General features: G+C 34.8%; 1 protein-coding gene across 1 annotated transcript; it reads right to left on the bottom strand.

Annotated features, from left to right (window-relative positions):
- Positions 1-608: 608 nt before the first annotated feature.
- Positions 609-9,240, bottom strand: LOC128988852 (hexamerin-like). Its single transcript, XM_054410566.1, has 6 exons — positions 9,150-9,240; positions 5,483-5,610; positions 4,142-5,086; positions 3,562-3,744; positions 2,609-3,053; positions 609-2,222 (listed from the first exon to the last, which is right to left on the bottom strand). Exons 1-6 carry the CDS (start codon positions 9,205-9,207, stop codon positions 1,840-1,842), a joined length of 2,142 nt encoding a protein of 713 aa, XP_054266541.1. The 5' UTR covers positions 9,208-9,240; the 3' UTR covers positions 609-1,839.
- Between the last annotated feature and the right edge of the window lie 3,351 nt (positions 9,241-12,591).

Below are 12,591 nucleotides of genomic sequence, written 5' to 3'. Positions count from 1 at the left end.
AATGGCTAGTCTGGAACTTATCTGTTATCAGTTGAGGGAGTGTTTCCTTGAGTCTCTTCAGGTGTGTTGGACGTAGGGTAGTTTGATAAAAGGTGTTTTAGTGTGTGTGTAGTTATTTGTAAATAAATTGCTGTTAATTTTGATTTTTAAAAACTTCCCCAATGAAGGATAAGGTGTCAATTTGTTAGCCGATGCCTTTACATTGTTCAAGCTATTTTGTATGAGAATGTAAAAACCTGTAGGTACTTGCCTTTATTTTCAAAATTGGTTGCCACATTTTGTAGTCCTATGTAAACTCCAATAATTGTCTACAGGCAGCCAGCGTCACTTTGTGACTTCAAGATCTGTGATATATATTTGAAATAATTTACAATTTACTTACAATTGCTCTGAGTTGAAAATTATCTATTTTACAAGATAATTATAAACTTCATTCTACACTCATCCTTCACTCCTAATTTGGTTAAAATACGCACATAGGTGTGTCCCTGTATTAATTGGTAATGTAATAAATCAATTTGTTTTATGACAGACAGAGATCCATCCATAAGGAGCCTTTGTACAACCACTAGAATTAAAACCAAGGTAAGAGCAATTAATATACCAGATTGAAGTGTGTAGAAAATTTATTTTCTGTAAGATTAAGAAATTTACAAATTTTATCCTTTGTACTCTTGCTTGAGCAAAAACCAGCAGTAAGAAATGTTTAACGTTAAACACTTAAAAACATTTTCTTAAAATAAAGGGTGTCCCAGTAAGAACGCCGGATTTCAGGAGCGTCATATCCTTATTTGTATTTCAATAGGAATTCCCAAATTATCAGCGATGTTATCAGTATTATGTCCCATTTGTAGTCATGAATCGCTACACGACGGATCAACGCGTGGTCATAGTTAAAGTGCACTACAAGTACGGTGAATGTTTCGCTGGAACGGTGCGGAAGCTGCGCGCTATTTTCGCCCGGGATAATGCACAAAATGAGTCATCTGTCTGAAAATTAATTTCTAAGTTCGAAGGAACTGGCTCAGTTTTGGACATTAAAAGACCAGTGCGTAGTCGGGCAGGTCGTTCCCTTGAAAATATTGATGCTGTACATGATAGTGTAGAGGACAACGCAAAAACATCGATTCGTCGGCGTAGTCAGCAGTTAGGCCTAGCTCGGAGCACAGCACAAAGAATTTTGATAAAAGACCTTCACATGTTCCCTAAAAAATCCAACTGAAACAAGAGATCAAGCCAAGAGATCCTGTAAAATGGCCTGAATTTGTAAACTAGGTGGTTGGAAATCGAGATGAAAATGACTTGTTTTAAAAAACATTGCTGTTCAGTGATGACGGACACATTCATCTAAGCAAGATCGTGCGATTTAACACCGTGTGACTACTTTCTTTGTGGATGTTTAAAGTCGCTTGTTTTTGCCAATAATCGTCACACAATCCAAGACCTGAAGGTGGAAATTATTCGTGCCATTAGAGGAATTCAACATGAACTGGGTGAAAAAGTTATAGAAAACTTCGTCAATAGATGTCTGGCTTGTCAGCAGGCAGCAAGTGGGCACTTACGAGACATAATATTCCATTACTAATCGGAGATACTATGCTTTAAGATTCATGTTTCATATTGTAAATTTAGCGTGAAAAAATATGGTTTATTAAAATTTTAAATCCGGCGTTCTTGTTGGGACACCCTTTATATATTAACAGTTGTGAAATTATTGAAAAGTGTTTAATTATTTTCCAAAGTCAAGTCATACTGCTAGCTTAAATTTAATAACTTAATTCAAATTTACATAAAAATTAAAAGATCACAGATATTTTACATTGTTACTGTTCCAAGTGTTCAGTATTGGTTGTTGTTGTTCTTGTTGTAGACAGTTACAGTCTGGAAGAAGATGTTCTTCGCCTGCTGGAAGTTCTGAGGCTGGACCTGACGATCGAAGGGGAAGCCCTGGGGACGGTTGTCATTGGGCTGGTTGTTGTACTGGCTGTTCTGGTTGTTGTTAGGTTGGTACTGGTTGACAGCCACCACAAACACGTACTGCTGGCCGTTCTGGGAGCCCTTGGGCAGGATCAGGTTCTGAGGCAGAGTGTACTGCTGCTGCTGTTGTTGGGTCTGGTTGTAGTTGACTTGTCCCTGGAAGATGGCGCGAGAGTTGGGCTGCTGCTGTACGAACCTGGTGGACTGCTGGGAGTTGCGCTGGATCTTGTTCTGACCACTCTTCACTGTAAAAAGACAAACGTTAGACACTCAGTTGATTTGGAAATAATCTCTAAGTTTAAACTACCGGTACTTCTTTAGGTCAATTGTTAAGGCTGGTTATTTAAAGAGGTCAATGGTTCATAAATATTTGGAATAAATTACATGAAATTTGTGTAGAAAATTTGAGATAATAGGTCAATTGTCCTTAGAATGGTCAAATAAATTCAATCATCCCAAGTGTATGTGGACGGCAACATTGAGGAACAATCTTATGTTGCTCAACCTTCTCCAAACTATGTACCCACTTTTAACCCTGACAACACTATTATATCTCTTGTTTTACTGTGTGTATACCATACCACTTGAGATAAGGATTAGTTATTTTTACAGATGATAGGCTTATACTTACAGTTAGTGACAAAGCGGTCAATCTCAACAAAGTTCTGCCTGGCCTGCTCCAGAGTGTACTGGTTGCCCTGAGCGTCGTATTGGGGTCCGATGAAGACTCGCACGACAGCGTCTGTGTCCTGCTGGCTGTTGACCTGGATCTGGTAGTTGAAGGGCTTGTTGTTGAGCTGCTGTTGCTGGGCCTTGTACTGGTAGTTCTCGGCCTGCTCTCCCTGCTGGTAGTTGATGGCGTTGTACAAGTCCACCTCGTTGTTGTCAAAGTAAGTGACCAGCTTGTCCACGTTCACAGCCTGAACCTCGACTCCCTGGAAGTTCAGTTGCTCCTGCTTGTAGGACTGCAGTTGGTTCTTGAAGTTCTGGAAGTAGTTGACAACGCGGGCAATGATCTGGTAGAAGACGGGGTCCCTCAGGGCAGCGGAGTTGGTCTCGATAGCTCCGGGAGCAGCCTGAACATTGTAGTTGTTTGTAATTAAAGTTTGTACACTCCTCTATTGGGTTAGACCATTGAATATGGATCAGGTGAAGGAAATTTGTTAGTTCCATCAAATTTTGTTGTTTACCATTTGTTTCTTGTTACAAAATCTATTTTTAAACTATTTAAACAAATAAAACTACCCTATCTATTTACTAATTAGTGCTCATCCAATAGTATTATAACAATCAAAAAGTAAAGCACGATTCATAAAATTAACTTTTTTAAAAAAAAGGACGTTAGGATATCAGCATCAAAATGTCACAACATGAAACCCGCATAAAAAAACTACAGTTTATATACAGTCGGATGAGAAGTCTACTTCTACTATTCAAAGTCAATGGTTGAACCACATTTAGCCAAAAATAATGTTGGGTAATTAATTAATGTTGCTACCAAACAATAAAAAATAACGACTGAATTCCTTAAAATCAATAATACAAGTTAAAAGGCTAAACTATTTAGAATTTAGAGTTAGTTACCTGGTATTTGTTGTTGGGGTCAACAATGCTTCCAACCACCTTCCTAAAGACGTTGAAGTAACCGTAAAGGCCATTGTTGGCAGCGTAGTACTGGTTGTTGACTGAGTTCTCGTTGGCTTGCACAATGTTACCCAGAACAGCAACTCCATTCTCAGCATTCAGAGCCTGCTTGCCTCCCTGGTTCTGCCATAGCAAACATATTTACATTAAATAAAATCATCACAAAATGGTTAAAACCTCAAGTTTTACCTTAAAACTTAATGTGTTGCACTTTAAGTCTGTAGCGGACTTTATTTAGATTAGTTTTTTTCTAAATTATAATTAAATGGAAAATAGGTTAATCTTTTGATTTTTAAAATAATATTTCCTCATGTATAATATAACTAATAAATATTAAGAAAAACATTGTAAGTAATGGTTAGGTTATAGGTACACAAAGATAAAATATGTTATTGGCTTTGAGAATTCACTCATGTTTCACTTACTGAACAGTAAATTCTTTGAACAAAAAACTATTAAAGTAATTAAATATGCACATATTGAGATGTTTCAAAACAAATTGACTTTGTCAGATACTCACGTTCTTGACTTGTTGGCTGTCGACAGCGTCAGCAATGCGTCTGTCAATGTTCTGCAGTTGCTGCAGGTAGTTGTTGTTGGCGTTGTTGATGTTGACGTAATTGGGACGGGCGGGCACGGCCTGACCGTTGTGGTACTGTAGCTGGGGGTTGTATCCGGGCTGAACATTCTTGTTGAACTGGAAGGGCTGCACGTTGGGCAAGTTGTTGGCGTACCTCTCCAGGTTGTAACGAGCCAGAACCTGCTGCAGGTAGTAGTAAAAGTTCTCGCCTTGATTGACGTTCTGGTTCTTCTGGTTGTACTTCTGCTGGTTGAACCAGTTGGGGTTGTAGATCTGCTGGTTGGCAAACTGCTGGTTCAGGTTGATGTCCTCGCTGAAGTAAGCGACACGACCTTCCTGGTTGTTCTGCTGTTGGTTCTGGTACTGGTTGGCCTGGTTCTCGTTGTCATAGTTCTGGTTGTTCTGGTACTGGTTGTTGAACAGCTGCTGGTACTGGTTCTGGTTTCCTTGCTGCTGTTGTTGTTGCTGCTGCTGCTGCTGTTTTTGCTTCTGCTGCTGGTTCTGGACGTAGTTGTTGGTGTTGTTGGACTGGACGACAGCTTGCTTCTGGCCTTGCTGCTTGTTGTTCTGGGCCTGTTGGATGGCCTGAGCGTTGACGTACAGGTTGGGGTAGACCTCGGACTGGGGAGGCAGAGGAATGTTCTGGGTGTCTTGACGCTTGACGATGGCGACGCTCAGAGCGTACACAAACTGCCCCTCGTTGACGCGGTCGCGGGCCCAGCAAGCGGCCTGATAGAAGGTGTCAAAGTCCTTGGCAAAGTAGAACACATCAAACAGCTGGATGGCCTGTTGGAGCTGGTTGGGGTTGTTGTAGTTGAACACTTGTCCACGAGGCAGCAGACCTTGCTGGTATGCGCTCTGGAATTGCTTCACGGCATAGTTGTTCTGCAACAACACATTCCAAGATTTTGAATGAAGAAACATTAATTTTGTCATATTTAAATAGTGGGAACTTATGAATCTAACACTTTTCAGGATTGTATTTGGAAAATCAAATGTATCAATATTCAATAATCAAGAAACATGCTTTGTAGCATGATGAGAATCTTAAGTTTTTGCATTGTGTGATGAATATTATGCGTATCATGAGTCCACTTATGTTAAAAAAATTATTTGAAAATGGTCTTCATAAGATTCTATAGCTCTTGTAAAACATTTTAGTCAGTTTTATTTACAATAACAATATTTAACTATAGTAGTAATATAGGGCTGCAATATTTTTAATTTTTAGTTTATCAATGAATAACTTGAACTAAAAAGTACATCAGATACTGTACTAACGTTGAATTTTTTGGGGTTGAAGTTGAAGTTGTTACCGATCTGCTGTTGCTCCTGGTTGTAGTTGGGCTGCTGAACATTCACGAAAAGCTTCAGTAAGTTCTGTTGCTTGTCATTGAGGTTCTGGTTGCCTGTAAAAAGTAGAATTGCTCAATGATTTATATGATGAGTTATATTTGTTCCTTTTAATATTTTAATTGATAAAAAAACTTTGAAATACTTTGAAAATGCATACCTAATATTGATATACTGTACGGTAACATTAATATTATTACTCACAATAAGAGTTACTTTTGGATTCCTATTTATTCACTTGGTTATAAAATTTTGCTACTTACAATCAAATATTTATATGAATGTTAATTTATAGAACACTAGCTGTTGTACCCGTTCTTTGCAACAGGAAGAAGACACAAAATAGAGACATTTTGAAATTTACATCTGTTGTATGAAATAGTTACACATCTACTAATGCTTGAACCTTAATTTATAGAACATGAGTAACATACATTTAAAACAATAACTTTTAGCTAATTTCCCATATAGGGAATAAGCTTTTACCATAGTACTCATGGTAAGACCTGGACCCGAGACCGATTTAATCTTTCTTTGTGAGGTCCCTAAAGGCCAAAGTCCAAAAATACCATCCTTTCAAATTCATGTATATATGTATCTATTTATTTATTTATCAATAAATGAATTATAGCTATTTAAGTTACAAGTGTAGTAAGAGCGTTTTTACATCATGCAGGTGAATGTTGTGCAACGAGCAGAAGCGAGTTGCATAATTCTCCTAAGTGATGTAAACAAGCTCTTGCATAGCGTGTAACGTACAAGATTTTACCTGACCCGACAATATACAGAAGGTTACGAACAATACTTTTCATTATCCATTTCACTCATCTTCTAACAATAACGTCCATCATTATTATTTACAAACAAAAGCTAGGTTAGGAAAATTCTTCTAAGCATAACAATAAAATTCAAGCGCACACCTGATTTCTAGCATTGAACGTCGGCTCCATAGAGGTATATTTTTTAAGTTAAGCACTCAATGTTATTTAAATGGGTTTCATTACCTCACCGAGTTAGTTTTTTTAACTTTACATCACTCGTGAAGTAAAGAAGTTGTATACATCACGCTTGGGATAGGGAAGAGTTTAACATGGCGGGTTGGGTAAAATAATTACACATTTAGTACTCTTAAGTTATTAACTTATTGAATAACTAACATGTTTCGGCTCTTAGGCCATGATCACAGTTATGAACAAATAGTAAATAAACAGAAATGTAAATAATAAATAAGTAAATTATCATGATTTTGTCTTGTACCAGTTTGGCTCAGGCGTTGTTGTTTTCTTTTGATTTAGGTATTGTACAACATTTGTTTCATATATTTTCTTTTTGGATTTGCATTGTATTGAGTATATTTTCTAGATATTTTTTATGGTGGCTTTATTATGTAGAATCTTCTTTAATAAATAACAAGCTGCTATACCCGTGCTTTGCAACGGGAAGAAAATGTGATCCAGAGAGCTATTAAAGTGGTGCTCATGTGTGTTTTAAAATACAACTTTATGATTTTGTATGAAAATATAAACTGATTTAAAAGTGTAAACCTACTTACTTTCAAACCCCTACTTTTAATGTTAATGGAACCAAAAGAACATGACAACATACCTTAGTGTAGCAATAGCATCAATTGCTTCATATTAAAGCTTCATACCTTATTGTAGCAATAGCATCAATTGCTTCATATTAAAGCTTCATACCTTATTGTAGCAATAGCATCAATTGCTTCATATTAAAGCTTCATGAATGACATTTTACCATAATTCTTCAATTTTAGTCAAGCCTCTTTATACTTAGCTTACTATATAAATTACAAAATGAAACTTTGAGCAATACTTAACAAATAGTATACAGTACAACCTTTCTTTAAAACCAAACATAACCCTCCTCAATCTACATAAAGCGCCACAAACATCTTTTTATATTAAATAAACAAACACCAGTTCATTGTACGGACCAGCTGTTTCATCAACTAAATTAAATTAAATCATCTAAACTTTAGAAGCAAGCGAGGCGTAGCCCTTCGGAAATCAGCCTGTGGGGCAGAGCCCTTAGGAAACTCATCCATATCAATACTTTTCGGCAAATCTACATACTCTAAGCTTCATTTTGATGTGCCATATGCCTATATTTTTATTTGGTAAATGGCCTTAACCGTTTACATAAAATTTTATTGTATCACTTTAATAACATAATAGATTTGTCTTTGTTTGGTTCGAATTCAATTACTGATAAATTTTGTTATTATGTTTATAGTCTTAAGTAAGTGTTCTGCATAGTTTGATTTCATACTTGTGGAATTTTTTTATGTTCTTGGAATCTACATTTGAAGTTTCTACTAGTTTGACCAATATTACTTCACAGTCTGTACAGTAAATTTTGTAAATGCCGCTCTTGTTAAGTTTTGATGATTCTTCATTTATTTGTTGATTTTTGGAACTTTTGAATTTATAATTTTAAAGATATTGTTTTTTGATCTATATGCATGTTGCTTTGTAATTTGTTTTTGATAAGGATTTCCGTATTGCTTTATTTAATTTAGAGTTATGAGGAAGACATATGAACTCTTTTTTTCAAACTCTCTTCCTTTTTCTTTTGTTTCTCAATTTTTTTCTTTTACATATTATCAATAATATTGTCTTGATATCCATTTTTGGCTGCAATATATTTTATTATCTTCTTTTCTTGATCAAAATTTGTTTTGTTTAGTGGCAGTGTAATTATATGTGTGTGTCTGTTAGCATGATAACTCGAGCAAAAATTATCCGATTCTGATGAAATTTGGTATAAACCTACATTTATTCAAACAAGCTCGCGAACCAGCATGATCAGACTATGGGAATGGGGGTTTATGGAGGGTTTTATGGGGTAAAAATTGGTTTTTCCTATTTTTGACCTAAAAATATAAAATTTTGCAATTTCTTTCCAAACCATATTGTAGAGCTTAAAAAATAAATAATTAGTATATTGAAGTGTTACTATGCGCCTAATGGTTATGGAGAAAATTACAGCAATTTTTAATTTAAAATTCCCATGCTATTCTTATGGAGAATAAGTAAACTGTGGTAGTTTGCTTGTTTGTCAACATATTTTAATCAAATTTTGAAGATGCATTTATTTCTTACTAAACTAGCCTATTAACATATTAAAATAAACACTTCTTTACCCTCCCTGTTGCAGCAAACTTAAGAACTCGTTAAAATAATTTCTATTTAAATAGGGAATAAATGTGATATTTTTAAGGAGACATGTTAGTGTAAATTTAATCAGGCAATTCGCTTAGTCTTCAGGTTTGCTGTGGCAGGGTATTTTATAATTTTTATGGCTTTTAGCATTTTTTTTACTACAGTAAGAGATGTAAGATAATACTCAAGTATAAGTATTAAATTCTTCTAAGCGTTCTCAAAGCCTAGTTGTTTATTAAAACCAATGTAAGACACTACTTAGGTACAAAATTTGATTAGATGTTTAATTTTTCTAATTAAATTTTATACAAAAAATTGGAGGGACCTCAAAACATTAAAATAAATATAATATTAGTCTGAAATAAATTAATGGTCTATTATACTCTTAAATCTTAAAGTTACATGTCGCGTACCTTGCTGGGTAGCGCAGGCCAGTGCCAGACCACACAGAAGCAGTGCTGTTGCCTTCATGGTGAACAGTGACTGCTGGGTCTGACGGATAGCTTTTATATTTGCCCTTATCATGCTATCATCGTAACCCTACGATAGAGAGAGTTTGAATTTTCTTTTTGTATCAGTCATTATGATGCAAGTCTTATCCAAATTTTGTTTGACAAAATTTGAATGAAAGTATTAATATTTTTAATTTTGGCTAAAAATTGTTTTTAATTTCTACATAAAGTTTGTTCGCTCAAGTGTGAACTCAATACTTAAGTAATAGTAATACCATATAAACATATTTTTAAATACATTTTGTACAAAGCAGTAAAACTTTTCATGATTGTACTACTTAAACCTTCTAAACTGAAACTCAAAACCAAGTAATCAAGTAACCAAGTAAACCAGCTGAGGAGTCAAAGATGTATTGTTCTTTTGTCGTGTGGTCTGTGCTACAAAACCTTTAACTATGTGTTTTTAACGGAATTACCCACAAAATTGCTGAGCTGACTCACAGGTTGGCATGCAAGAAAACTACAGTATCTGCATGGTTGGTTACTTGGTTTTGGGTTAATGGAGGTTAAATATTTGAAGAATTTTGAGCATAAATAGAACTAACACCTTTAACTTTATTTTGACAACTTGGATGGGTTTTGCAAATCTATATAAATAAAATTACAGTTTTGTCTGTACATTGCTTAGAATCATGCAGTTTTTGGTTATTTTTACGTTTCATAGCCTAAGAAATCCGAAACGAGTCTTATCTCAATTTCTGTCTGTATGTCTGTCTGTCCATTCTGTGACTCTGTCTGTAACGCCAAAATGTCATTTTACGCGGGCTACTCCTAGAAAACTAGAGTACCGATCAATGTTCTAATCATTTTTCTGTATATACTGGATTGGCGAGAGTGTCTTTTCGCTATAAAAACATGGCCTCGCTTCTTTGAAAATAAAATAACGAACCACCAAAAACCCAATTTTGTTCGATTTTTGTCAAATTTTCTCCCAATATTTACTATTACATTTTATGAAATAACGATCAGCTGTTTGGATTAGTTCTCACTTCTAGCTGTTACTGATATGTTTACATTCAAAGTTGTTTACAAATACTGAAACCATTTCCGATCAAGTTTTGTCAGCACATCCAAACCAAGTGAGATTAAAAACGTTGTGCCTTACTTAACCGGTTAAATTAATCGCAAGTGCAACGATTGTTCTTGAGTTTCTTGAGTCCGGGGAAAATACCGTGAATCAGTGTTGTATTAGTGCAAGGAAACTTACATTTTTTTAATCATCGTCACCAATACCGTAGCTTACAAAGGTTTCCACTCATTGACGGCACTTCAAGGACAGTTGTGTTAAGTGCAAAGTAAAAAATTTCAACTGCAGTGGGTGATCGTGGATGTTGCTGCTATCTTGGAAGATCTTTCTGATTTCGCTGTGATCATACCGTAACAGAGGTTTAACTTAACAGATGTAGCTAAACTCACTGTTTATCCAATGAACTAATTGGTTTCTACTTACTTAAATTTCGACAACGATATCGGTACTTTTCCTACTTAGGAAAAAAACTACAAAAGTACAAAACCCCAGATTTGTGCGTTTTTTGTCACATTTCCTCCGAATGTTTGCTAAATATATGTACCGATTATCGTTTAGAGATGCGTAATCTTTCAAATAAGAAACCTTTGTTTGGATAAAGTTGGTTTCTTCAAACTGTCATAATAAGTTAACATTAAAAGCTGCTTACAAATAATGCTATTAATGGGAATAACTTTGATTTTCAAAAATAAAAATAAAAATTAAAACCAAAGGAGATTTAAAACCAAAAGAGATACTTCGGTACTGCATCACATCAAGTGAAAGTTTTTTTTAGCAAACCATAGTGAGTTTTCAAAGCTTTACGTTGTTAACGTTACATGTTACATGTTTTGTGGCCTGTGTATTTATTTAGGGTGTCCCACGAAGGGGTTTAAACGATTGACTTTATATTACGCGCACATTCATGCACCAAACTTTTTGAAACTTTACACAGTTTACAAAGTAGGTTCTACAAATATTCTGAAAAAACTTCAATTCCCTAACCTTAGTAAAAACAAAATGGCGGCATATTGAAAAACGTTACTTTAAAAACATTAAAAAAGGTATTTTTGGTTTTATAAAATATTTTTATTGTTACTTTCCAGGGCAATATGATTTTCAAATAGGCTAAAAAAATAAAACATAGCCTAATGGAAAACTAAAAATAAATCAAATAACTAATAAATAATAATAATAAATAAATAACTAATAATAAATCATGAAAGTAGTTTTTATAAAAAGCACATTGGTAAATTTGTCAATATGCCACGATTTTGTTTCTACTAAGGTAAGGGAGTTGAAATTTTTCCAGAATATTTTTAGAACCTACTTTGTAAACTGTGTAAAGTTTAAAAAAGTTCGGTGCATGAATGGGTACGTAATAAAAAATCAAACGTTTAAACCCCTTCTTGGGACACCTGGTATATATATATATTTGCAGTTTGAATAGAAGGACAGTTTGAATTAGTCGTAAGTACTACAGTGCTTTTCTCAAAACGTCGGTTTTTGGTACGGAACTACTACTTTTCCTTAGAACCGGTGGTAGCAGTAGGAATCATTTTTACATACAAACTCATCACTATTTTCAATATTTATTTATAAACACTGAACCTTATTGCTTATTAAATTTAATTAATGTCTTACTGTATCATTTTTAGCGTTTTCTGTCTAGACTCCAAAATGTTGTGTGGACTCAATTCTGTATTTGTGTGTGTATGTCTATTGGTAACGCATTAATGTCCTTATTTTTCGTGGAAAAGACAAGAGCACCATTGGTAATAAAAATTTCAACTCGAATAAAGTGTGCAGTAGTAAGGTTGAGGTAGTGTTTAACTACTTTTAACCAGTGTGAAAAGTAACTTTCAATTACAGGCCTACCTTAGGGATTTACCTCATAGATCTATAAAGCAATTCCTTTTATCATTAGATATAAAATATGGACTAACACGATCGGGTGACATTTAATTGCGAGGCATCCGTTTTGGCTTTGAAACTGTCAGATATTGTATTTGCGAAGGTTTATATGCATTCATATACAGTAATAGTTTTGCCATCATATCTGGAAAAATGCACACTAAATATGCAAACCAACTCCTGTTCTGAAAATAAGGTTTTAACTTACTACAAGATTCCCGTACGTAGAACGGGCAAACAGCTAGTTATTCAATAAAATAAGAATTTTTTCTGTAACATACCTTTTAGGGTCTACACCCTTCCTACTTAACAAATTGCTGTGGTTGATGAGTAATTTCAAAGATTTTAATCTAGCGCAGGGGCTGATAGGAAGGAAGAGGTAATTTGTTATTCCTAACAAATAATAACATTTGTTATTATAGG

Source organism: Macrosteles quadrilineatus, unplaced genomic scaffold (genome assembly GCF_028750875.1).
Source record: "Macrosteles quadrilineatus isolate MER2022 unplaced genomic scaffold, UCM_ALF_1.0 Scaffold_3__2_contigs__length_128488019, whole genome shotgun sequence".
NCBI lineage: Eukaryota > Metazoa > Arthropoda > Insecta > Hemiptera > Cicadellidae > Macrosteles > Macrosteles quadrilineatus.
This window is presented reverse-complemented; position numbering and strand designations above follow the sequence as displayed.

Bases quoted from the DNA above. Each gene is read 5' to 3' on its own strand.
- LOC128988852 (XM_054410566.1), bottom strand. From the start codon at position 9,207: ATGAAGGCAACAGCACTGCTTCTGTGTGGTCTGGCACTGGCCTGCGCT. The intron at 5,611-9,149 runs GTACGCGACATG...TACTTTTTACAG, and splicing joins GGCCTGCGCTACCCAGCAAG to GCAACCAGAACCTCAATGAC. The intron at 5,087-5,482 runs GTTAGTACAGTA...GTGTTGTTGCAG, and splicing joins TCAACCCCAAAAAATTCAAC to AACAACTATGCCGTGAAGCA.